The sequence below is a fragment of the Zootoca vivipara genome, chromosome 14, assembly GCF_965207765.1.
Source record: "Zootoca vivipara chromosome 14, rZooViv2.hap1.1, whole genome shotgun sequence".
NCBI lineage: Eukaryota > Metazoa > Chordata > Lepidosauria > Squamata > Lacertidae > Zootoca > Zootoca vivipara.
This window is the reverse complement of record NC_142597.1, coordinates 45376711-45402764: the sequence shown is the minus strand read 5'-3', so window position 1 is coordinate 45402764 and position 26054 is coordinate 45376711. Positions and strand designations below refer to the sequence as shown.

Genomic DNA, 26054 nt, shown 5'->3' with positions numbered 1-26054 from the left:
TTAGATAAGCAGAGGATCTCAATTCGACAGGGAATGCTGGAATGAAGATGTTATCGGTGAGGGTGGAGGGAGGAAAGTTATTTAACTGATTTCCGCTGAAGAATGAACAGGCGTCTGGCCAACAGGGGAAGTTCAGCTGGCCAACAAATGCAGGAACCTTCTGTAGAATTTGACCTCTTGTTCTCATCTGGTGGGCTTAAGAGGCAGCGATTTTCCGGGGCAGGGTGCAGACTGTGGTCTCCCCATGTTGCTGGATTAGACAAATTCATGGAGGAGGAGAGGGCTATCGATGGCTACTATCCGTAATGACGATGTTCTTCCTCCATGGCTGGCAGGCAGCGCTGCTTCTGAAGCCAGTTGCTGGAAAACGTAGGGAGAGGGCTCTTGTGCTCAGGGCCAGATTCCGGGCCCTCAATGGTAACTCAATGGGAAACTCAATGGTAGAGCCGATTCGTTCCATTTCTCCTGAGTTCTACAAGGGGCAAGATCAAGACTTAGGAGGGGGAAGAACCACCCACCCCACTGGCTGGTTCAAAGGAAGGTGGCAGGCAGGTGGGGCAGGCTGAGGGAGGGGGGCCAGTGCCCCACAAGTCCTAATGCATTGCTGGGGGTTGGGTGATCCTCTGGATCACTTCCAACTTTTCTTGTTCTAGTGGGAGGAGGGAGACTGGCTTCCCAGGGAAGGAGCCCAGCTCCATCTAGAAAGGGAACGTGGGCGATGATGACAAGAAGGAGAGCAAAAGAATTCTTTAAAAAGAATTGGCACGGCTTGGCACAGCCCCATGATTTTTAAATAGTAGTATGTGAGTTTATTAATACAGACTTAATGCCATTGGAACAGTCATGAAATCTTTCAGTTTTATACAAAAAAAAAAGGTTAAGAATTTTTCCAGATCCAAAACCCCCCCAAGCATTAAAAACATTTTAAAGAACTCAGCAGATCTCACCTCCAGGATGGAGTTGAGTCGAGGCCAACCGGCGGGAATAATCTTCTCCCCCCCATGCCCCCCCAATATAGCCTCTGGGTGCCAGAGGTGCTGTTCTTGTTCCACAATGCCCTACAAGTATATACCCTGTTGTGGGGGGCGGGGGGAGGAGGGAAGGGGCACCCTAGATTGGCACCCTGTGCACAACCAGTCCTCAGATCCCACTTTTGGCTGAATCTTCACACAGTGAAGGAGAAGCGGCTGGCTTCCGTCTGACAGCGCAGGTGCAAAAGGAGGCCCCACCTTGTGACCTGGGGGTGGGGTGGGGGAAGGAAGGAAACCCCCACAGGGGCATTTGCCTACAGGAACCCCCAAAAAGCCGACAGAACTTTTCTTGCTGATGGCAGGGAATTTCCAGAGACAGCCAGACATCGACGAGTGCCATAGTTTTTGTTTTATATACAGAATACAGGAGAGAGGGAAAAAAAGTTTCCGTAAAGCCTAAAACATAGCAATTTACTTCTGTACATCAGAACTTAGCTGCGGGGTGGGGGTGGGGGGGAAGTTTCTGGAACAAAAGGGAGGAAAAAGGAGGCTTACGACAAAGAAACGCTTTGCTACAATTAAGACAACTGGAGGAAAAACGTCATAACCCACACATACACAGCTTAAAAAACACAGTGGGGTGGGGGGTGGGGGGGTAAGAGAAAAACGCTGTCAGTGGATGTATTTACACAGAACCCCAAATACTTCTCCATCATCTAAAAGGGGGGCGGGAACGGAACAGGGTGGGCAGCAGGAAATTGGAACTCGCTTCCTGCCACACACACAATACGCAGAATTGCAACTGCAGCAGGAAGGGGGAGAGAAGGGGGGGGCACAGGAGGTAGGAAAGGGGGGGGGGAGAAAATAAATCTGGCAGGATAGCGCATCTTTACATTAAATAAAACAATGATAATTGAATAGATTTTTGCTGTATGAAAACTGTATTTCTCTTTTTCTCTTTAATATAAAAACTATTGTCACTGGCACAAAATAGAACAGGTTTTTTTTGGGATTATTTTACAACTGCAAAGGGGAGCAGGCTTGCCTGGGTGGCCATGTCAACGACCCCCCCTCCCCTCCCGGCCCCCTCTTGCCGGCTCTGCCCCAGCACGGCTTCCCAACACGCTGCAGTTTTCCTTTACTTCTCTTTTTAAATGAAATGTATAGTACAAATATATGTGCAAATGCCCCTAAAAACTTGAGCAAACAATAATAATAATAATAATAATTAATAATAAAAATTAAAAGTTCTTCATCTCATGCAAAGGGCGTCAACAGTCTGTGGCCCACGTTGAAGGTTGGGAATCCGGACAAGACATGGTTCGTGGACATCCAAGGGGTGTTGTGTGTCTGTGCGAGAGTCTCTTGATCTTGGGAGGGAGGGTTAATTTTTCCTTGTCCAACCCCCCCCCCCCCAGTCGTTGCCTCGCCCTAGGGCACTGAATTTGAGCGCAGCACAGGGACCTGCTGGGCCTTTGGGGACAGCTTCTCCTCCAAGTCCCTCTCTTGTGCTAAGGCCGCGGCGGCATCTCCACCCCTGGGCTGTTTGGTCGCAAACTCCGTGATGCTGAAGACGAACTGCAGGCAGCCCAGCTTGATGTAACTGCCGTGGTGCAGGAGGGCCGTCCCCTCCCAGCCAGCCCCGCTGCCCCCAATGAGGCTGGAGCTGCTGGCTTTGCAGTTGCAGGGCTTGGGGGAGGGGCCCTGGGCCTGGGACCGCATGGCCGCCGCCTCTTCGCTTGGCGGCTGCTCCTCTTCGGGAGGTGGTGGCTGTTGCTGCTGCTTCCGGCTCTTGTGTCGCTCTGGAATACAGGGAGAGAGAGAGAGGCACAGTGGGCAAAGGTGGAAAGGGGTGTGCGAGAGATTGAAAATAAAGCTGCCGGCACCATAAAGCCATTGCGCAAATACGTGGCGTGATCGCCTTGGGAATCCTGTGCACAATCCTCGCTTCAAAAAGGGGCTGAACCTCCCACCCACCCCCTCTCACTCCTCGATATCTTATTTAACCATCCCTCTGGCTTCTGATTTTTAAGCAGAGCAATGTCCACACATTCACACCTGTGCAGCTGTCTTAAGGACTAGAACAGGCTTCCTCAACCTCGGCCTTCCAGATGTTTTTGGAGTACAACTCCCATGATCCCTGGCTAGTAGGACCAGTGGTCAGTGATGATGAGAATTGTAGTCTTGAAACATCTGGAGGGCCGAGGATGAGGAAGCCTGGACTAGAAGGAATGCTTGTGCAAAACAGACAGAGAAACGCTTGCAGAGTGGGGATTTCCTGCCTATCCAAGTTGCCCTTGGGTAGGATTCTGGCGTTGCTTTGTCTCCGGTGCTCAGGGGAGGCTGCAAACTTACTGATCACACTCTGTACTTTGGCAACCATGCTGCTGGCCGGGACGAGCGCCGTCTTCTCGGAGAAGTCGCATGAATACAGGACATTGTCCACCGTTGTGCCGTGCTCGCTGTAGTTGAGCAGCTCGTAGTGCTTGGTGTTCTGGGGCAGAGGGAAAGGGAGACAGAGTCACACCCTGGACGGGAGGTGTTGGTGGCAAGGATGCCCAGAAGGCTGCTTCCTCTCTTTCTCTCTCTGCTCTCTCAGAAGCAGATCTTCCTGCCTCCAAATCAAGCCACTCTCCCGGGTTGCAGCACTGCACGACTCACCTCGTCGTAGAAGATGCAGGCGTGCTTGCCTGAGACGTAGTTGCAGTGACCGTAGTTTGTAAGGCACACATCCATGTCAGCTCCTGCGCAAAGGAAGGAGGGAGACAGAAACTCTGTTGAGCATAGGCGGCTCGGATGCAGCCAGACCTCCACCAAAAGCCACAGGAAGCAGGAAAGGACCACGGCAGAAGTTGAGATGAAAGCACACCCATTCCCAGAAGGCTCAGGGTTCCCCCCCCACCCCAGTTACTAGCTTCCGGCGAGAGCAGCTGCAGCAACTTGCAAGCGGACCCCGCTTCCCCAGCCAATTGGGCAGCCAGGAGGCTGCTGAGCACACACACACACGTAGCTTCTCCCCCTCCCTTGGTGGGAGGCCAGCTAGTCCCCCAGTGAGTTAGCCCTTGCCTGTCCCAATGTAGAGGGTCCTGTAGCACATGTTCACCGCACTGCCCATCCCCAGCAGAGGGTAGAAGACGGCTCGGGCCTGCACCTCCTTCCTCTGCCCTGGAAGACAGAAAGACGGAATTCATCGAATTGTAGAGTTGGAAGGGATCCCCCAAGGTTGCCGTCTAGCCCAGCCCCTCCTCAGTGCAGGATTCACAGCTAAAGAATCCCTGGCATGTGGTCTCAAGAACCAAGCGCTGCCAAGAGGAGAGAAGCCCCCTGGATTTGAACACACCCATGCACCCTCCCCCCCCCAAAAAAAACCACCAGCCGTGTTCTTGCCATTTTTCATTTTGCCTTGAGGAGGAGGAGGAGGAGGAGGAGAGGAGGCAGGGTGAAGGGTGTCATTTGCCTTCTCACTCCCCATCCCACCAAGGCACATCTTTTGGCCAACACTTCTTGAACAAAGCATCGCAGGGCCTGGGTCAGCACCTGAGCAGGTGTGTCACCGAAAGCGAGGCAGCGAGAAGGCATCTGTACTCCCGGTGCCAGTGGGAAGGAGGTCCCAGGTTCAAACCCTGGGCAAAGGGCAGCAGGGGGCACCCCAGAGACCTTGGAGAGCTGCTGCCAGGCAGAGTGGGCAACACAGGGCTAGACTACCTCCCCTTGGCTGAGAGGCAGGGTGGGCAAAGGGCTTTTCATCATACCGATCTGCCCCATTGTTCCAGATGTTTTCTATTTGGGGTGAGGGCTGCAGCTCAGTGGTTGGGCACCTGCTCAGGGTTCAACCCCTGACAACATCTCCAGGAAGGACCGGCAACGTCCGGTCAGAAACTCTGGAGAGCCACTGCTGTCAGTGCGGACAATACTGAACTAGATGGGCCAGCGACCTGATTTGGTACAAGGCAGCTTCCTGCGTTCCTATTTCAAACCTTTATTCAGAATCACGGGGACTAGAATCTTACTTTATTTTTAGGCTGTAGAAGGTCCCAGGGTTGTTCTGGGGCAGTTCATTGCCGAAACCCTGAGAACTGCTGCCAGTGAATGCAAACGATACTGAGCGAGATGGACCAGCCATCTAACTTGCCAATGATGCTTTTGTGCTCTGCCTATGCCTAGAGAAAACTTTCTTCTCTGGTGCAGGCCCTTCCCAAGGAGCCTGCCTCTCCTACTGCTGGCGCCGTCACTTGTTTGCCCCCCTCTCTTTTTCTGCATTTCAACTCTTGGGGAGTGTGTAGCAGAAAGGCGACTTACAATTTTAAGATGCTTGTACTACCCCCAAGAGCAGCGGAGGAGGAGAAGAGGAAGAGGAGGAGAGTGTGCCCGAGTGAACATGGGCATGGGCCTACCTTCCGCAGGATTGCCCCCAGGACTGGGCTGGTGGGGACCAGCGTTGCCTGCAAAGGGCTGGACCCTGGAAGCAAACAGCTGATGTATCCTTTGCAAGGCCAGGAACTTGATCAGTTTCTCATCCAGCATGTTTATCTCAATCTCTGCTGACATAAAAGAAGAAGAGATGGTGCTGTTAAGGTGAGGTGCCTGGGGGGAATCAATGAATTAAACCTTGTGGAATTGTCAGGAGCAAGGCACCCTTTTCTAACGGTGCCTTCCTGATAGGCCTAGGGCCACGGAGACACAATACGAGCAGACCTAGCATTTGCCATGGGTCCAGCTGGGTCACGATCCTGCCTTCCAAGCCTGGGGGTGGAGGCAAGAGGCAATCTAAATGCACCTCTGGCATCACCAGCGGGTGCAGATGTTGCCTTCATCAAGAGGGTGGCAAGCAGCAGGCTGGCCCACCCACAGCCTGCGCAAAGGGTGTGTGTGTGACGACACAGCAGCTTGGTCAGAGAGAATCGAAAGGGAACACTGCTGAATTAGGAGGCCCCCTGGGGATGTCTGAACCCCTGGGGATGTCGTCACCCTAAGACCAACAAGAGGAGCTCCCTGCCCCCTTCCTGGCAGAGCAAGATACCTTTGTGCAACCACTCACCTCCGCTGCTGTCCATTAATGCTTTCAGGGAACTTGCGAGGTCCAGCGTGGCTGAAGAGTTGGGAGGGAGCAACGAGGGGGTGGCTAAGATACTTCCTATGGATAAGGTGCTCGGGCTGACCTTACCGTCTAGAGGGAGGAGCAAAAAGAACTGTTGGGTCAGGATTCACAGGTGGCACCCCCCCCAATATCTAATCTATTTATCTATATCGCGCAGTCAAAACACATTGGCTTCAATGGTGGGTCGGATTTGTCAGAAAGCTGGTGGAAGTTTTGCTTTTAGTCTATTATTTTAGCTTTTTGGAAGTTTTAAATTATTGCTGTTAAATTTTCTTATAATTCCAGCTTTTTATATTTCTGCAAACCGCAGTGAAGATTTTTAACCATCAGGCGGTGTATTAATTTTACGAATAAAAATAAATGAAAGTGGCAGCGTCCCCCAGGACTCAAGTCATTCCCGCTGCCCCTTTTAAGGCAGGGCTCCCAGAGACCCCCGGTTGCCCTGAAGCCCCCCCACTCTCACCTGGAGGCGGTGCTGGTGAGCAAAAGCCATGCGCAGCTCCGATGGCAGAGACCCCGCCACCCACCGCTGCCGCTTGGGGAGGGGTGAGCGCCCGGGTGGCAGTGAGGGGAGAGTCCATCGCCCCCAGGTCCGAGGCCAGCAGAGGCCCAACCTGCGTCTGCGCGTTTTTCCTCTGCAGAGTGCTGGCAGCTTCCAGGCTGGCGCAAGAGCTGGGGATGGAGGCCGGCATGCCTGCTGTTGGCACGGAGCCCCTGTGCGTGCACGAGATTGGCCCCACCGCATTCTCCGTCTTCACGACAGCCCCCGCCACCATGTGATTGAGGAGCCCGCAGGCTACCGGTGGGGTGGCAGGCCGGGGCCATGGCTGCTGCCGCTGGGACAACCCTGGTAGGGCGCCGCTGCCCTGGCCACCAAGCCTTGGGGAGTCAGTCAAGTTGGCGGAAGCAGCGTCGCCGTATAAATGCGGCCCGTTGATCTTCACCTCCGCGGGGGCGTTGGGGCCGTTGGACGTCCCGCTGCAGGGAGATGCTTTCTTGGGCCTGTCCGTACACGAGGGGTAGTGGGTGTCCTCCTGCAGGGAAGACCCCAAGGAGTTCTGGGGGGCAATGCCAGGCGGGCAGGGCGCCGAATAGAGGGGAGGGAGGCTGGCTTTGTCCGCCACTTGGTAAGGGCCGGCCAGGGAGCCGTCGGCCACGATCACCGGCTTGACGTCCGCCTTTTCCACCTGCTCAGAGTCCCAGAGCGAGGGCATCTGCGTGGCAGATAAGTGTCTCAATATACTGCATTGCAGGGCGACGACGCTGCACAGCCACTGGAAGGAGAAAGGAATACAGAGTGAGGCACTTAGGAGAGGAAGTCTGCAAGGAGCGCAACACGAGATCCTGAAAAAGGACACCCGAATGGCCCTGCTGATATGGCTAGTGTCCCAGCCTAGTCCAACCTGATGCCCCAAGGGAAACCCACAAGCAGGACCCAAGCACGAGAGCAGCCCTGTCCCTTCCTGCAACTTCCAGCACCCGCTGTTCAGAAGCATTGTTGCCTCCGACTCTCTCTGGCTGGGAGCAATGGATAGCCTTCTCCTCCAGAAGAACATCAGGATGGCCCTGCCAGGTCAGACCAATGGCCCCTCTGAGTCAAGACCCTGTTCTCACAGCGGCTGGCAAGATGCCTGTAGCAAACGCACAAGCCCAAGGTCTAAGGCAGGCAAGGAAGATGAGCCAACAAAAGCTTACAGCAGGGAACAGCAACCCCATGGGGAATCCTGGAACTGTCCTGCGTATTCCAAGCAGGCTGCTCGCATCCAGCAAAGTCCCTCCAGGCTCCTCTGTCTACTGGAAGGATGGCCAACCCACAGCTCCAGAGGGAAACAAAAGAGCTTTGCCATGGGAAAAAGACTGAATCCGCAACAGAACTTTTAGCTGCAGAGCATGGATGCAAGGCTAGTTTCCCAAAGAGGTTATCTGCTCCGCTTCCAGCCCAGACGCCAGCTTGGAGACATCTAAACATGCAAGGGAGGAGGAAGAAGGCCTAACAGACCACCACAAGGGGCCTGATGGAGAGGTGCTCAGGGCTGCTCGCCCTGCGGCTTGAGGGGCTGCTCTCAGCAGGGCCAGGGCCAAGCGCAGCTGTGCTGAGAGTCTGCTGGTGTCGAAAGGCAGCATCCCTCTAATTTGAAGCTGGGGACAGGATGGGACCCTCCTTTGGCAGAGAGGCACCTGCTCCAGCCCTTTACCTCTTGCTGTTCTGACTGGGTGGCTAAGTGCTCCGGGCTGCAAAGGTGCTTCGGCGAGGGCTCCTCAGGGACCCCGTTGCAGATGAGCTCCCCGTCTCTGATCGCCGCAGGGGCCAGCAGCGAGGGTGGGATCCGATACTGGGACTTGATGGCATCAGGAACCTGAGGGGGGCATCGGAGAGAGAGAGAGGGGGGGGCAGTTCAATCTTCCCAGCCTTGCCTCTCGGCCAAGCCTGGTTAAAGAGCAAGGCAAGGCCTGCAAGCTTCAAGAGGAAAAGCTGTCCTCTCCGCAGGCAAGGCTGCCACCTCCTGGTGGACTCATGCAAGGCAGCTTCACCAAGGAAAGAGTCTGGCGCCTGGAAGTCCGGAGGAAGCTCAGAGGCCAGCCCACCCTCCCTTCAAGCCCTCTCCCAGCACAACCCCTTCCCCACTGACCTTCAGCCCCTTCCTCTTCATGGACTGCACCACGCGGCGGTTGGGGGGGTGCTTCTTGTGGACCCGGTTGAGGAAGTCCACCTTGACCACGTGCTGGGAGATGGTGTCCTGGAAGCGGTCAAACACTCGGCACCGGTTGCTCAGGGTCATGTTCTTCTGGTTCAGCTGGAAGAGAGGGGGGGGCACTCATTACAACGCCCCCAGGTCACAGCAGCAGCAACATGGGAGCAAGGCGGGAGGGGAGAGACTCTGCAGGCCCCGGAGGAGAAGGCCAACTTACCACCACGTGCTCAATGTGGTTTGGACACATCCACCTGCCCAGCGGCATGGCTGTGAGAGGAGGCTCCAGGCAGTCCATGTGGAAGAGCAGCGGGCAGTAGTCGCACTGGATGAGCGGGGCCACGCGGCAACTCCTGGAAGGGGGAGGGGAAAGCGCCATCATTACACAGAGCAGGGAAGAGAAAGGGAACTTGCGGGCTACAACTTCCACCTGCCCCAGCATCGTGTGGCTGTGCTGGCTGGGGGCTGATGGGGGTTGTAGTCTAAAACGCCATGGCGGCTCGAGGTGAGGGAAGGCTGATTTACTCTGACTGGGGTCAGCAGGTCGCCAAGGTCTTGGGTAGGAAGAGGTTATCTCCCGTTGCCCTTTAAACTGAAGATGAAAGGGGGGGCTGAGCCTGGGGCCTTCTGCATGCAAAGCAGGTGCCTGGCCCCCTGAGAAGCACTTCCCCTGAAAAGGATGTGCCCATGATCCAAAACCATGACCTCCAAACGCCTTAAGTGGGAATCCTGCTGCACTCTGCCCGCAGCTGGGGAAACAGTCGGTACTCCATGTGAGGCCTTGGGCATAGCTGGGCCAAGAGGGAGTGCCAGGAAGTCCCACAGGCCTCCCACGGTGCTGCCTAAGCCCAGGCCCTGTGGGAACATGGCCAGCTCTGACTCCCACCCTTGGCCAAGAAAGCTGGCACAGAATGCCATTACAGCCCCCTGCCCAGCCCTGCTCGCCACACCCATACCTGCTGCAGGTGAAGCAGACTTTGACCGGCAGGGGGACCAACCCGTTGTGGTCCAGCTCATGCTGTGCTTTCTTGACGTTCTTCCCAGTCGTCTCCTCCTTCCTCCTCCTCTTACTAGTACCTGGGTGGGCAGGTGGGCGGGAAGACAGATGGAAACGGCCTTGTTATTCCTCAAACGGCTACGCCAGTGGTTTCCAAACATTTGTTGCATCCCTGCCCCCTTGGTTCCATAAACTGATTCCCATTGCCCCACGCTACCCTACTAAAAATAATTACTCAGAACAGCCACCCAACTAAGGAAGATTAACAACTGACTGCACTTTTAATCAAAGTCCAATCAAAACTATTTAGGTTTTTTTTTTAAAAAAAACCTGATGAACTTGATCCAGTGATACTAGCTTTTCAACATCTCAAGAGTCATTTACACCTCCATCAACCCCCTATGGCTCCCTTTCCTAGTAAAGTCCCCCTGCGCAATCCCACCGCCTCTGGGAAAGACCTGCCCACTTTGGGAACCACTGAGCCAAACTCCCAGCCATGGAGGGACATGAGAGTCTTGATAGGGGAGATGGGCCCCAACCTGTGCTGGGCTACCCATGCAACCAGGCATGGAGTCGCAAGGCCACCCCCTTTGCAATGGCAATGCCCACAAGCTAAGCTAAGCCAAACAGCTTGCCCAGCCTCTTCTGGAGCCCCCGGCTCCAGCTTCTCCCTCTACTGGTGTTTGTGAATGGGGGGGGGGGGTCTGCCGCTCACCTGGAAGTGCGGTGGTGCAGGTCAGCTCATTGGGCAGCTGGAACTGGGTGGGGTTCCTCTCCATGGCGGCGGCGATGAGCAGCTCAAAGGGCCGCTTCAGATGGGGCTGCCCGCCGTCTGCCTCTGCTGTGGTGGCAGAGTCATCGTCCACGTCGATGATGTCCTCGTCCATGTCGTTCTGCTCCGAGTTGGGGGTCTCGGTGCTGGCGCTGGAGGTGGGCGTGCTGGGCCGGCTGGCCCTTCGCTCTAGGAGCCGGGTGTGGGAGAGGGTCCGGAGAACACCGCCGCTCGCCCGGTCCAAGAAGTCCGCTGTGTCGCTGGTGGGGGACGTGGTCCTCTTCCCGGACTTCTCCACCAAGCCATTGACGTGGCCCAGCTCCTTCTTCTGCTCCCGCTTCTGCAAGGCACAAAGCAGGCAGGCAGCCTTAACACAGCAGCTCCAGAGCAGCCAGAGGGAGGGGAAGCATCACCTTCACTGGACAGTCCAAATCAGGGGTCAGTGGCCACACAACGCCCCCCCCCCCCGCCGGGGGACTCTCTTATCTGGTCCCTGCAACTTGTTTGGGGCCACACCCCAAGCGCCTGCCTGGAGATGTGTCACTGAACTCTGATCATGCCTCTTGCTTGCTTGGATGGGGGACAGAGAGGGGGACTGGACAAAGGTAGAATTTATATTTGACCTTCCGCTTGCTTTTGCCCTTGGTCTTGCCCAGGACTGGAATCTGGTGCCGAGAAGGTTGTCTGGAAGGGAATGGGACCCCTCAGGCTGAAGAATGACATGTCTTTTATCGGCTTACAGTGGGGCAGTATCCAAAGTTAGGCCTACTCAGACTCGGGTCCATTGAAATTAACAGATGTGACTAACTTGGACCTATTCTTCTCAGTGGGTCTCTCAGGAGCAGAACTTAGCTGAATGCAACCCATTATTTCTGCTTGTGTCCAACTGAATGGAGTGCAGAGTGGGGAGAAGCCTTGCAGGAATAAAACTGCTTTGACTGCTTGAGATTTATTTTATTGGCTGCATTTATATGCCACTTTCCCTCCCTCCAAGGAGCTCAAGGCAACGCACACAGTTCTCCTCCTCCTCATTTAACCCTGTGAGATAGGTTAGGCTGAGAGTCAGTGACTGACTTCCAAGGCCGCCTTGCTGCCTTGTCCTGACCAAAGGATTCAAGTCATTTAAAGGGGAAAAGGGTCCGTGCGATTCTTGCCTCAACTGAATTGGCCCTGCCGTTTGGTGAGTTGCAAGCTTGGCCATTCTTAGCTGCCTGCTGAGCTCAGCAGCCGACCAAGTGGGCCGAGGAATGAAAGGACGGCCGGCAGGGGAGGCAGGTCAAAAGGACCCTCCTAAGGGTACTAAATACAGGAAAGCAATGGGTGCCCTGAGGAACGCACAGCAAAAGATCAAGCCTAAGAACCATCCATCCTCTCAGGTCAGGCTCTTTGCCCATCTAGCCTGGCGTGGTTTCCTTTGACTGGCAGCAGCTCTCCTGGGCCTCAGGCAGAGGTCAGCGACTCCTACTTTGGGGGTGGCGATTATGGGGCTGCCCACACATTGCAGCCCCCAGCTCCCTCCACCGCCAGCCACTGTGGCCAATGGACAGGGAAGATGGGAGTTGGGAGTCCCACCTTTGAAGGGCCACGCCGATCCCTGCGTTGCCTGATCCTTTTCATGGGAGAGGCCAGCGCTTCTGCCATAGGCCCTTCTGCCATGCATAAGAACAGAAGAAGAGCTCCTTGCTGGATCAGGCCCATGGCCAACCTAGTCCAGCACCGTGTTCTCGCAGTGGCCCTCTAGATGCCTGTGGGGAAACCGCAGGCGGGACTCGAGTGCAAGAGACTCTCCTTTCCCGTGGTTTCCAGCAAGTGGGATTCAGAAGCATTGCTGTCTCCAACTGTGAAGGCAGAGCACAGCCATCATGGCTAGTAGCCATCGGTAGCCCTCTCCTTCAAAAATCTGTGCAGTCCTCTTTTAAAGTCAACTAGGTTGGTACATCCCAGTAGTGATGTATGGAAGTGAGAGCTGGACCATAAAGAAGGCTGATCGCCGAAGAATGGATGCTTTTGAATTATGGTGCTGGAGGAGACTCTTGAGAGTCCCAGGGACTGCAAGAAGATCAAACCTATCCATTCTGAAGGAAATCAGCCCTGAGTGCTCCCTGGAAGGACAGATCCTGAAGCTGAGGCTCCAATACTTTGGCCACCTCATGAGAAGAGAAGAATCCTTGGAAAAGACCCTGATGTTGGGAAAGATGGGGGGCACAAGGAGAAGGGGACGACAGAGGACGAGATGGCTGGACAGTGTTCTCGAAGCTACCAACATGAGTCTGACCAAACTGCGGGAGGCAGTGCAAGACAGGAGTGCCTGGCGTGTTATGGTCCATGGGGTCACGAAGAGTCGGACACAACTAAACAACAACAAGGTTGGTGGCCATTTCTGCTTCCTTTTACCACACTGGTTATTTTTTTCTTTTTTTCTTTTTAAGAACAGAAAAGGGCAGAAGCTGGAAATCCTACACTTGGGCAGGGGGGGGGGAATTGCTGGACACCCGAGAAGCCAGAAAATCCCTGGACTCTGAAATCTCTCTCTCTCTCTCGCCCTGCCATCAGCCCTTTCCCTCTCCAAGCACACTCTGAAGGCTGGCAGCCCCAGGAGTCAATATTTGCATTCAGCTGGGCCGCCCTGCTAGCTGCAGGAAAGGGCAGGCATCTCTGATGACAAGTTGGAGCCTGGCCCAATAATCGCCTCCCTAGCTTTGGCGGTGTGTGTGTGTGTGGGGGGGGGCAGTGTAACTCATCACTGCCCCCCCCGCTGCTATGGAAACAACAGGAGGTCATTCCATTCTCTCCTCTCCCAAGCTAGCCGGAAGGAACTGGGGAGGCTTGGCAATGGGAGCAGCTGGCCTGAAAGAGGGAGAGGCCTGTGCCGTCACAGCCAGCTTCCCCCCTCCACTACCCCCTGCAAGCAAGCAAGCAAGCAAGCACACACACACGCACACAACCTGCAATTGGCTTAGCAAGGCAGGGAATGTGGCTCCACCAAATTAGCCTGTCATAGCTATGCTGATCAAGCCAGCGACTTGCACATTTGGCCACATTCTGGAGAAGCAGGTAAAGAAAGGAACAGCTTTCTCATCACCTTCCCTACCAGGCTCAAAGCATGAATTAATTCATCTACGGCAGCTTTTCCTGAAGATTTGTGAAGCATTCCCCCCAGCCCCTCTTGAGAAAGACAGGTGTTCATAATGTGTTGGGAATTATAAAAGCTATTTTTTTTTTGGTCTGTGGTGGCAGCTGTATGTCCTCACACCCGCCCCTCCTGAAGAAATCTTTCCCCACAGCTGTTTGCAACCCTTTTGTTCTTTCCAGAGAAGGAAGTGGAGGAGAAGAGATTACATCCGAATGCCCAGAAGGTCCGTTCATTCATGGGCGGAGGCGTCTTTACCTTCCGGCGCACGGTACAGCGATGGCACATCCACTCCCCAGGAGGCAACATCTCCTCGCTCAGCGGAGGATTACTGGGAGGAGAGAGGGAAGAAAAGGAGGCCGTTACATTTCCAAATGGCAAGGACATGCAAGCCACACCTTCCTTCTATTTAGGCCTAGGGCCCTACAGATGTTGCTGGACTGCAGTGACCAGGAGCCAGCCATGGCTAAGGGCCAAGCAGGAGGAGGGGAGTTGGGAGTCCAGCAGCACCAGCATGTTCCTCAGCCACCAGTTCCTTTCACTTATTAATTAGTAAAAATTATATACTGCTTGTTTGTTAAGGAAAACAACACACCTCTAAGTGGTTTACAAAAATATGAAATTAAACATTAAGATGCTTGATTAAAAACAGGTATTTTAAAGCATTCGAAAGATGATTTGAAATCAACAGGAGTTAAAAAGAGATTACATGCAGTTTTGACGTATCTGGGTAGGCTTTGCTAAGCAAAAATGTTTTGAACAGGTACCAAAGAGTACAGTGAATGTCAATAGGCAGGGAGTTCCAAAGGACTGGCACTGCCACACAAAAATATTGGTGGGTTTTTCTTTTCTGTTTTTTAAAAAACACAATAGTGCCAATTGTGCAGATGAAAGCAGCCGAGTGGGTATTTTGAGGTTTGGCAATCCCACAAGCAAAGTAACCCCAGCTTGAACTTGGTTTGGTAGCAAATGAGCAGCTAGTGCAGATCTCTTCTACATAGCTGCCAAGTTATCCCTTTTTTTAAGGGAAATTCCATTATGCTGAATAGGCTTCCTCGCGAGAAAAGGGAAAACTTGGCAGCTATGCTCTTCTATATGCTGACTGGGTCTCACTCCTGTCAGCAACTGTGCTGCAGCATTCTGCACCAGCTGACCCACCACACTGGCCCCTTTCCCCAGTTACTGCTAGAGCAAAGGGCGTTTTGTTGTCCGTGACAGCCTTAAAACACTGTGCCACATAGCTGACCAATGCAAAAGTGCACCCCAGGATGAGGAAGGCAGCCAGACATTGACAAGTTGCACCAAGGATGCATTTTCAGCATCGTGCTTGGAAAGGAAGGTCAGCCTTTGCAAATGCACCCAGGTGCTGCCTATTAGCAATGTGGCACCTCCTTCTTTGTTTGAGGTCTATTTGCACGTGCAGCATGGACACACAGCAATGACAGGTTGTGATCAGGCCGCACATGGGTGGTCCCAGTGGTGCTGGCCCGCATTTGGGGGTGGTGGGGAGTCATGCATGAAGGGGGGGTAGGGAGAGAGAGAAATGAAGAAGTTCAGTGCAGGAGGAGATACAACAGTAAAAAGGCAGAAGTGGAGGGGGGGGACAAAGATAATAAGGAAAGACTTTCAAGTGGGCCTCATGGGGAGGCATAAAGGTGGTTCCTCTCTGCTTCAGGGCTGAAGTGCTGCTCCATGAAGAGCTGGCTGGCAGCCACCCACCATCCTGACATACATCTAGGTTTCAAACTCACCAAAAGAAGTGAATTTCAAATACCACGTTCTGAAATTCTCTGCCACCATCAGTGACTTTAGTTAGGGCCTTTGCAAAGCTGTGCTTGCCTTTCACCACCCAAAACAGGCAGCCTCGCAAACACTGCCACCACCTTAAAAGAAGAGCAGAGCACACACCACAAACTCACACACACCGCAATGCATTCTATAGGTCGCAACAGAATGCTCCTTCCAAGCCTAATTTTGGCAGGGTGAGACAACGCTGTGGGCACCAGAGAAGGCCTCTGTGGGCACGACTGTGCTCAAGGGCACCACGCTGGTGACTCCTGCTGTAATCACACATTGTTTCTGTTCTCAATCGTTGCGATTTGATCACAATAATGTTTGAGCACCCTACAAGTGCACAGCGCCCTTTGACAACAGCTCTTGGCTCCCGATAAAAGGTTGCCAAACTGCCTCAACACAGGCAAAGGAAGATGCTAGGCAGGGACCTTGGCTTACCCCAAGACAAAGAAAGAAAGAAAGAAAGAAAGAAAGAAAGAAAGAAAGAAAGAAAGAAAGAAAGAAGCCACCAGGGTTGTTGCAACAGCAAAAGGCGAAGGAGCAGCTGAGCTTCCTGAGTCCCCAACTTCAAAGATCACCACAGCCACAGATCGTAATGCTGGCCTCCTTTACAGGGCTGCTGTTCTAAAACGACAGAACACAAGTGAAGCTCTCTGAAATGCAATGAAGTGCTCTGCAAATGCTGAGAATTAGGGCTGCTCCATTTGTTATTGGCCGGAAATATCATCTAAGGGTCTCCAAGGAGGCACATGCAGCCGGCTCTCATTTCACTATCTTCCTTTTGAACCCTTTCCTACCAGGGAAACCTGTCCAACAAACTACAGTTCCAGGCTGGGGCCTCATTTGAGCCACATGCCCAAGTCCTTTCTCCACCAGCGGCCGTCTCTTTCCCCTCTGCAATGGATCCAAGCGGGGGTGGTGGTTCACTCCTGGTAGGCACACCACTTAGGCTGGGCTGGTATTTGTGGTTCTGCTGCCAGTTGCAAAGGAAGATGAGAGACGGGACTGAGAGGACACTGAGCAGGAAGAAGTAAAGCCGGTCTGTGGAGCGTTTGCCTTCTGTACCAAGGCTGTACCGGAAAGCTTTATAGTCTTAAAAACTCACAGATATGCTTCTCTGGAAACTGGTCTATGGATATAGAGACACCTACGACAGGAACCTGGACCCTGCGTACCTCCTGCCTGCACCAGATCTCCCAGAAACCTCCTGCTCAGAAATCAAGACACATGAATGAGGCAGGCAGCCATTTTGAGAGCACAGCTCAGGAATCAGGGAGGCGGCAAGTGGACTCTGGGTGTGTGATTGAGGCAGTCGCAAGAGCACAGTGGAAAATCCACACATCAAACAATTTCTTGAAAGAAAGAAAAACCCCAAACCCACACACCACAGCCTGAAGGCTGGAAGCCGTCACAGGTGTCCATGCCTGGCTACCTAACCTCCCATGTTCGAGTTTCAAGAAAAGATGCAACAAAACCCCTCACCCCAAACCACAATAAGCCTGGTAGGGAGGGCGCTGGGAACATAATAGTAGAGAGTGTGAACTGCTTTTAAAAAATAAGTTTCAAAGGGCAGCTGTAGTAGTACCAGTGAGCAGCCCCCCCCCCGGAGGCTTGAAGGGCTTGCCAGTTTATCTGTGGGCCTCAGGCAGATTTGGGTGGTGGGGGGAGGGGGCAGCGAGCCATGATCAGAGAATGAAGGTTGCCAACTGCGCTGAAGTTGTTGCATCCACCCGCTTGGAGGTATGACATTGACATTCCAGAGCACGGGGGAATAAAATGCAGCCAGGTAAGAACAGGATCCAGCTTGCAGAAATTAGGGAAAACATCATGCGCCAACACACCTGACCTCAGCGGCTGCAGACACGCACCCCCCCCCCAATGCACAGAATAAAAAGAGGCCTGCTGGGAGAGAACAGCCAACGCAGTCCCACAAACTCAGCACCTCCGGTATTCAGTCCACGAAGGCAGTCCAGCTGCAGGGCTACCAGCAGAAAATAATCCCATACTCCCAAGGGCCAACGGTCAGGCACCACCACCCCACAAAGACCCATACGGAGATTTTCAAGTTGTCTGCATAGGTGAACTTTATTATAGCAAGCACCTGAGCTACCCCAACATCTCTGCTGTTCGGGGACGGGAGAATGGGAAACGGCTCAACGGTTCTGTTTCAAGATTTAGGAAGCTGTGGTGCATTTTGCAGGTCTGCCACCAATAACATCAGGGGAGAAGTGGAAAGGCTCGTTCAGACCTCTCATATCTAAGCCAGGCTACAGCACAAGAGGCCTCAGGGGCATTCCTGGCTGTGAGCGAGTAGCAAACTCAGCGTCTTGCAACTGAGACCCGCCGAGAAACACGCAGATATTGGCAAAGTTTCCGTTCTGCAAAACAGCTGTGTGGCACCCGAACCTCTCTTTGCAGCTGCTCCTCGGAGCCTTCTGGGGGTGAAAACACCTGCAGGCAAACCATTAATGGAGGTAGCAAATGAGATTTTAGGGGGGGGCAAAGCACCAGAGACTTGGAAAGAAGCTTTTATCTCTCTGATACCAAAACCGGATGTGGATAAGACTCAGGTTAAAAATTACAGACCAATCTCCTTACTAAATGTGGATTATAAGATATTTGCTAGTATTTTGGCATCAAGATTGAAAAGGGTGTTGAAAGACTTAATTCATAAAGACCAGGCAGGATTCCTGCCTGGTAGACATATGAAAGACAATGTGAGAATTATAATAGATATTCTTGAGAGATTGGAAGTGAAAATAAACACCAAAGCAATGTTAATTTTTGTAGATGCCGAAAAAGCTTTTGATAATATCTCTTGGAATTTTATGAAAAGAAATTTTGTAAAAATGGAGGTTGGCCAAAACTTTGTTAATGGGATTAATGGTATTTACTCTGAGCAAAGAGCTAAGATTATTGTAAATAATGTGGTCTCAGAAGAGATAAGAATTGAGAAAGGAACAAGACAAGGGTGCCCACTCTCCCCCCTGCTATTCATTTCCGTTCTGGAGGTTTTGTTGAACATGATAAGGAACGATGATGGTGTTAAAGGAATTACAGTGGGTACAAAACAATATAAGTTAAAAGCCTTTGCAGACGATTTAGTACTGACCTTGCAGAACCCTGAACAGAGTGCAGTGAGAGTACTGCAGATAATTCAAGAGTTTGGCAGTGTGGCAGGCTTTAAGTTAAATAAAGGGAAAACTAAAGTACTAGAAAAGAACTTGACATTGCAAGAGAGACAGAATATAGAGGATTGCACAGGACTGAAGTGTGTAAAAAAGGTGAAATACCTAGGAGTTAATATGACGTCAAAAAATTTGAACTTGTATAAAGACAATTATGAGAAACTTTGGAAAGAAATCCAAAGAGATTTGGAAGTATGGTCAAGGTTGAAATTGTCCTTAATGGGAAGAATTGCAACTGTTAAAATGAATGTATTGCCGAGAATGTTGTTTTTATTTCAGGCCCTACCGATAGTTGACAAAATGAAATGTTTTCAAGAGTGGCAGAAGACACTGTCTAAATTTGTCTGGCAGGGGAAGAAACCCAGGATTAAATACAAACTTTTGACTGATGTAAAAGAAAGAGGAGGATTCTCCTTGCCAGACTTAAAGATTTATTTTGAAGCCGCAGCTTTTTGTTGGTTGAAGGAATGGTTTTTGTTAGACAATGATGACTTGTTGGATTTAGAGGGCCATGATAATGCGTTTGGTTGGCATGCATATTTATGGTATGATAAAGTAAAATTACACAAAGGTTTTAAAAGCCATATAATTAGGAAATCATTGTTTAATGTTTGGATTAGATACAAAGATCTATTGGAAAGAAAAACTCCTAGGTGGATCTCACCACTTGAGGCAAAGAAACCTAAAAGGACAAATATGGATGAGAATAGGTTGAAATACAAAGATATCCTGATGGAGGTGGGAAACCACTTTAAGTTAAGGCCATATGAACAACTGAAAGATAGGTTGAGTGACTGGTTTCAGTATGTGCAGATAAATGAAGCATTCAAGCTAGATAAAAAAATAGGATTCCAGACAGAAAAGTCGAAATTAGAAACGGAGTTATTAGAGACAGACTACAAGAATTTGTCTAGAATGTATAATTTGTTGCTAGAATGGCATTTGAAAGATGAGCAAACAAAATCAGTGATGATTGAATGGGCCAAGGACTTGGGTCATAATGTGATGATGTCGGAGTGGGAAAAATTGTGGAAGAAGGGTATGAAATTTACGGCTTGTACTGTGTTGAAGGAAAATTTGATGAAAATGATGTATAGATGGTATTTGACGCCGGTCAAGCTGGCTAAAATGTATCACAAAAGCGACAATAAATGTTGGAAATGTAAGCAGGATGTTGGCTCATTCTACCATATGTGGTGGACATGCCCTAAGATAAAAGGCTTCTGGGAAATGATTTATAATGAGTTGAAAAAGATGTTTAAAAACACATTTTTGAAAAAACCGGAAGCCTTTTTGCTTGGAATAATTGGGGAAGAAATCCCCAAGGACGATGTTAATTTGTTTATGTATGCCACCACAGCCGCTAGGATCTTAATAGCACAATATTGGAAAAAAGAGGAACTGCCTTCGAGGCAGGAATGGCAAATGAAAATGATGGATTATATGGAATTGGCAGAATTGACAGGAAGACTCCGGGACCAAACAAATGACAAAGTTTTAAAAGATTGGAAGAAATTTAAAATATACATAGGGTATGAATTTGAAAACTAGATTTTGAACATCCAGGAAAATAAAGAAGTTAAGGCAATAGGGAAATAATAGAAGATTGAAAGGGAGAAAATATGATAAATGATATAAAGATGAAATTTTTGAAGTGTTAAAGAGACTATATGATGGGTAAGAAGGATGATTTAGAAACTGCTACAGAAGTTTATAAAAAAGAAAATCAGATAGTAGGGAATTGGGGAAGCCAGAGGACAATGAATATTAAAATGGATTAGAGATGATATATTTTTTTTGTTGTATTTTTGTATTTTTGTATTTCTGTATTTTGATGTTTACTTTTTGTATTTGTGTTCTGTATGTGTGTTGATAAAATGTTTAATAAAAAATATAATTAAAAAAAAAAAAAAAGAAAACACCTGCAGGCAAGCTAAACTGTCCACAATCGATCCCTACCGCGAAGCAGCCACCATCAAAACACAGCCACTCCGCCAGTTCCGCTGGCAGACATTTTTCCAAGCTGCAGTTCCCTGCTGCTGCTGGCTGTGACCAGAGAAATGGAGAAGGCACATCTTTTTCCGAGAAGCAGATTAATGATCAGGAAACGGCTCCCTTCCCTCCACACAGTGGTGCTCTTTGTCAGGATCCTGCCGGCACAGGGGGGTGGGGAGCCAAGGGAGGAGGAAGCAGCAGTTGTGAGACCTACTGCCTCTCCTCTTTGGTCCCTGAAAAATCCACCTGCCCTTTTAAGAACAATGCCACAATTATGGTGTGCTGGAGTCAGGGCTTGCAAAAGCTTCAAAGTGGTCCCTGGAGCAAAAGAAAGAAGAAAGAAAGAAAGAAAGAAAGAAAGAAAGAAAGAAAGAAAGAAAGAAAGAAAGAAAGAAAGGGGGACACCACTGGAAATCAAATGCAGCTGACAAGACGTTCTTGCAAGGAGGCCAAGCAGTTCGGTCTTCTCAAAGTTCAGCTCTTCAAGAAGGCCTCCATGCAGAAAACAACCTTATCCCTCTGCCTCATCTCAGGGGAATCCCAGTGCTGGTAATTAGCAGCAGCTTGACTTAACCTGGCCTGCCCGCACACCTTTGCCCCTCTGGCCTAACTGGCCGAGGCATTCCTGAAAGCTAGCAAGGGTGGCTGTGTTTCACCTCCTCTGATAATATGGCCACCCTCCAAAGACTAAATATAGGCTGCAAACCGATACTCTGGAAGGGGGGGGGGGAAGGAAAGGCAATATTTAAATGAAATGCAATATGCCATTGCTGCCTGTGCGGACTAAAAAACCACAAACCTTTCAGAAGCACACTGAAAACAAGAAGGCCGGTACATCAGATACCTTCCCACAACAAACCACTACCTAACAACCAAGCATGCTACCAGCTACCCTGGGTTTCATGCTGCCAGTACCCTGGCATTTACTAACGATGTGCCCCCCCCCCTCTCTCTTGCCTCCGGCCTGCTTTCAAGTAAGGCACAGAATCCCCCAGGGCGATCCAACCAAGCTGGGTGGTTCTTCGTACTGCTAGGCCGCCTTTTTCACTTCCCAGGAAGCAAGCCTTTCCTCTTCCTGGCTGGACACAAAAGAGTTCCTGAAAGAGCTGCCCAATACTACCGGTAAGCGCCTGCTTTGCAACCAGAGCACAGCAGGATGTCACCTGCCAGGCAATCCAGGAAGTACTGTTGTGCTTTTGTAGGGAGGGAGGGGGCTGCAGGCTTCACACACATACCCCTACCCCAGCAATTTCCAGTTCACTCTCAACAGGTGGGAAAGGGGCAGTGCAGGATACCTGACTTCCAATCTGCAGCTGGAAGATTTGCATTCTTTTTTAAAAATGGCATGATTAATGTGTGCTGGATGCTTCCTGGGAAGTCCAATGTTTCCTCTCCTGGCACCTCCTTTGGCAAACCTTTTACCAACAAGAACTATTTGCACAGCACAGCAAGCAAACACACACACACAGAGTATCATACACCCCGCCCCAAACATCCATCCATAGTTGCTCCAGCCCAAGCCCTACAAGCCATAGGTTCCAAGCAGGCCGTCCCATTCTGCCCTCGGATCTGCGACAGGCCTGTTTGCCACAGAGGAATCGGCCCATGGGCAGCACAGAGGATCTTCGGCAGGAAGCAAAAGTGGCTGTGCTGTGCTGGCCGTGCCAAGTTACCAAGTCAAGAGCAGAGATTCCAGAGCCTCCACTCCAGAGAAATCCACACAGCCAAGCCAAGAGCTCAACGTGGCAAAACTCTGCTGCTGCTCAAGGGAGGCTTCCACCCTGGGACCCAGCATCCTCAGGCCCAGAACAAAAAAGTGTTGTTATATGCTCTGAATTAATTGAACCTTTTGCCAAGCCCAGTTTGGTCTTTGTGGTCGGGGAGCCTGCCAACCTCAGTTTGTGTCCTCCTTTTTTTTGCCATCGTTAAATTCTCACAAAAATCTTCTTGGGGGCTATTGCTGTCTCTTCCCTGAAGGCTTCCGTTATTCTACACTGGGCGGGTTATAACAGAGGACCACGGCGTAAATGGAGCAGTCTGCATTCTGAATGGTGTCCATCACAGCCATGATGCTCACCAGCCCAGCTCCTATGGGCTAAGGGACTATATTAAACTTGGAGAAGTGCCATAGCTCAGCAGCGCAGTATTTGCTTTGTGTGCAGAAGCAGTGTTCGAAACTCTCATTGTTCTAGGCGCATTTTGTGACAGGGAATTTCATTAGTGCAAGCAGTTTCTGAGCTCTGGGTGCAGTACTGCGCCTAGGATTTCAGATTAAAACTGCAGAGTGGAATATTAGGGGTGGGCGGACAGGGGAAGGACTAGACCACGTGAAAAATGAACATAGTATTTTAGCTGCAGTTCATTCATTTTCAGCTTTGTAGTCTTGTTATAAAAAGTGCTCCTAGACATTCCTGCGCCCATAGGTTTAAGGTGCCATTTAGCTCCTAGCTTTCGTATCTCTGTTTCAATCCCCGACAGCTCTCCAGGTAGTGCTGGTGAAAGTTCCCGTGCTTGAAACCCTGGAGAGATGCTCCCAGACTGAAGACAATTCTGAGCTAGATGGGCCATGGGTCTGATTCAGCGTAAGGCAGCTTCCTAGGTTCCCAACACCAAATGAGACAGACAACTCACCTAACACAATATGGGGTGCCCTGCACAGAAGCAGCTCTTTGGGGGCTTCCACGCTGAGATCTTTGTCAGCTGAGATCCTTTAACTGCGGGTATAGGGAGCTCAGCCTATTACCGGTAGCAATATTGGAGAACCTGTGGCTCTTCCAGGGGCTACTAGCCTCCATCTCCCCGTAGCCAGCACGGCCAATGGCCAGGAATGATTGTGGAGTTGTAGTCCAGTAACATGTGCAGGGAGGGGCCCACACACCCTCCACCTCTGCTCAATAGGCAGATCATGTGCTTTACCGCTGGACGCCAGCCGCGCCTCAGAGACTGTTCCCTGACATGTGCCTGTACATGCTTTGGACTAATTTTGGGGGGAGCTTGTGAGGAAAAGGGGGCTCTTGAGAGCTGCAAGAGGACGTCCAACAAAGCACCAGGCACGGTGGACTCCTCTGCCCCCGCCCCCCAAAGAAGGCGGCCGAGGGCAAAGAAAACCCGGTTCAAGTTACAATGAGCCTGGATTCTTAATTGCAACCACTCGCTTCCAGAGGCCCAAGATGCAATGCCGGCGCCAACAGACCGACCTGGTTGCTTATCCAATTGCCCAGCCTCAGACAGGGCCCTTTTGTGCTAAGTTCCGCTTCTATACAAGGCTTCTGAAGTTACACGTTTTGCTTTTAGCTGCAGCTAAATGATGCAGCTCTCAGTCTGTTTGATTCCTTTCCCCCACAGCCCATAAACAAGGGTCAAAACTCACCCTTACTTATTCTTTTTTAAACCAGAGTTTATGACTTCTGGAAGCTCCAGAATTCTTGGTCTTTCACCTGCCTTGGACTGATTTAATCAGTTAGACCTCCAAGGACTTCAAGTATGATAGGATCCACTCCAACTATGGGAACAGAACCCACAAAATGAAGTAAACAAAGGCAGTTTTCAAACATGGCTCTTCTCCTTTCCCACAGCAAACTTCAGAGAAGGGAGCTTGCTTCTGTAACATTCACGTAGAATAACTTCGCTCAGTTTGCCCACGAAAGCACTTCACTTTTGCACACACTGTCTGCAATCAATAAATGGCCCACACATCTCTTGATCAATGACCAGCTGAATATGTCAACTTGCTTCACTGAAAACCATCACGGGAAGGAGAAACGGAAGGCGTCACTCAATAGTCATGGCGATGACCATCACCAGCCGAGTCTGTTCATGGCCAAGTAAATTTCCAGGCTTCATTACTGTAGCACACTCTTTACCTGGGCTGCCCTTGAAGAGTCTGCAAACATTCAGCTGGTGCAAAATGCAGGCACCAGATACTGGCTGCGATTGGATGTTCAGGAGCACATGACTCTAGAAATGATGTGAGCTGCACTGGTTGTTGCTTTGTTACCAGACTCAATTCCAAGTGCTGCTCCTTGCTTATAAAGACCTAAACGGCTTGGGGCCTAGCTGCTGGGAAAAACACTCTGCCCTGCAACACAGTCCTGACATTTAACAAAGAGGGGCTGCTCTAGGTGCCCTCGTCTGCTGATTTCTGGCATGAATTTACCAGGAGCAGGGTCTTTTCAGAGGTGACACTAGCTCTGTGGAATGCCCCCCCCAAAGGGAGACTTGCCTAGCTCCAATACTATATTGCCTTCAGGTGTGAATCCTGGCATTTTCCAATACGTTTTGAAATTGGCAAAGCTTGAGATTGTTATTACAGTAATTTCTTTCTGTGTTGCCCGTACTGCTTCTTCTTTTCTGATTATCTATTTTGTTTTATATTGCTTCTGGCTGTGTTGTTAATTGATGTGCAGAGCTCATTTATGAAGAAAGGGTGGAGTATTCTTTTTATAACTTACATTGATGATATAACAGAGTATGTGAAAGGGAAAAAGCTGCATTTGAAAAAGATACTTGATGAAACTCTCTCTAAGGTGATATAACAGCAGACGTTACTGTGAACCCAGAAGGTTATCCTTGTTCAAAACTGTTCCCTTTAATGCTGTGTGTGTACAGTATAACTAATAGCTGGCTCTTTGCAGTAATGATTCTGAATGAAGGCTTGATCACCGTAGGAGAAAATGCAACATCACTGATAGGAATGATATAGAGACTGTGAAACCAGAGACTTGGTTCATTACATGAAATCAATGTGCATTTCCTGCCACCCATAACTCCTATGCACAACGTCTCCTTTCCAAAGGCTCCCCTATTACCATCACCAGAAGCCAATCACAGAAGCCTTCCCAGATCTTTCTACTTCCTTCAGCCTCCCCTCTGCCCCCTTTGTTTCTCTATGGGCCCTCCAGCCAGGCTTGCCCTTTTCCTGGGATTCTAACAGCTCACTCACTCAGCGCCTGCCAAGGAATCTGACTGGCTTGGCCAGGGACCCTCCTGCCTGCCACAACAAGCTGTGACATTAGGCAGCCCAGCCAACCGCTTCCAGCTTCAAAGACACAACCCCCCCCTCCCAGTGCACTTGCCATATATATTACTGGTGTTAACAAAGAGGGAAATTGAAGATGCAAAGCTTCTACCTACCACAGGTCCATTCAGTCCAGAACTGTCTATTCTGACGGGCTCCTGCTCTCCAGGGTCTCTGGCAGAGAACCTTCCCAACACCTGCTGTCACAATCCAGGAGCCGAATATTTGCTCCACAACCAAGTATACAGCCCCTCCTAGCAAGCTGAAAACCATAAGGAGCCATTAGCTGACAGCCGCTGATTTTAAAGGAATCTGCACGCTGAAGAGCCTCAAGCAGGCACCAGAAAACCATTTGGGAAATGCTTTTCCCTATACACACCTGGAGCAATGCCCTGTGTGTCA

At 50.8% G+C, this 26054-nt stretch overlaps 1 protein-coding gene across 5 annotated transcripts in view; it reads right to left on the bottom strand.

The window, feature by feature from the left end:
* Window positions 1–783: 783 nt before the first annotated feature.
* Window positions 784–26054, bottom strand: part of PHF12 (PHD finger protein 12) — a 31248-nt gene continuing 5977 nt past the window's right edge. For 2 of the 5 annotated variants that reach the window (XM_060268446.2, XM_088658254.1), the window contains 13 exons: window positions 13917–13989; window positions 10472–10868; window positions 9716–9836; window positions 8980–9112; window positions 8700–8864; window positions 8265–8426; window positions 6533–7343; window positions 6010–6138; window positions 5366–5512; window positions 4038–4136; window positions 3633–3715; window positions 3327–3465; window positions 784–2773 (listed from right to left, as the gene is read on the bottom strand). In XM_060268446.2, coding sequence (XP_060124429.2) covers window positions 2403–2773; window positions 3327–3465; window positions 3633–3715; window positions 4038–4136; window positions 5366–5512; window positions 6010–6138; window positions 6533–7343; window positions 8265–8426; window positions 8700–8864; window positions 8980–9112; window positions 9716–9836; window positions 10472–10868; window positions 13917–13989 — 2830 coding nt within the window. In that variant the 3' untranslated portion in view covers window positions 784–2402. The remainder of the gene's footprint in view (window positions 2774–3326; window positions 3466–3632; window positions 3716–4037; window positions 4137–5365; window positions 5513–6009; window positions 6139–6532; window positions 7344–8264; window positions 8427–8699; window positions 8865–8979; window positions 9113–9715; window positions 9837–10471; window positions 10869–13916; window positions 13990–26054) is intronic. The other 3 variants (XM_060268447.2, XM_060268449.2, XM_088658253.1) reach the window with 3 other exon arrangements.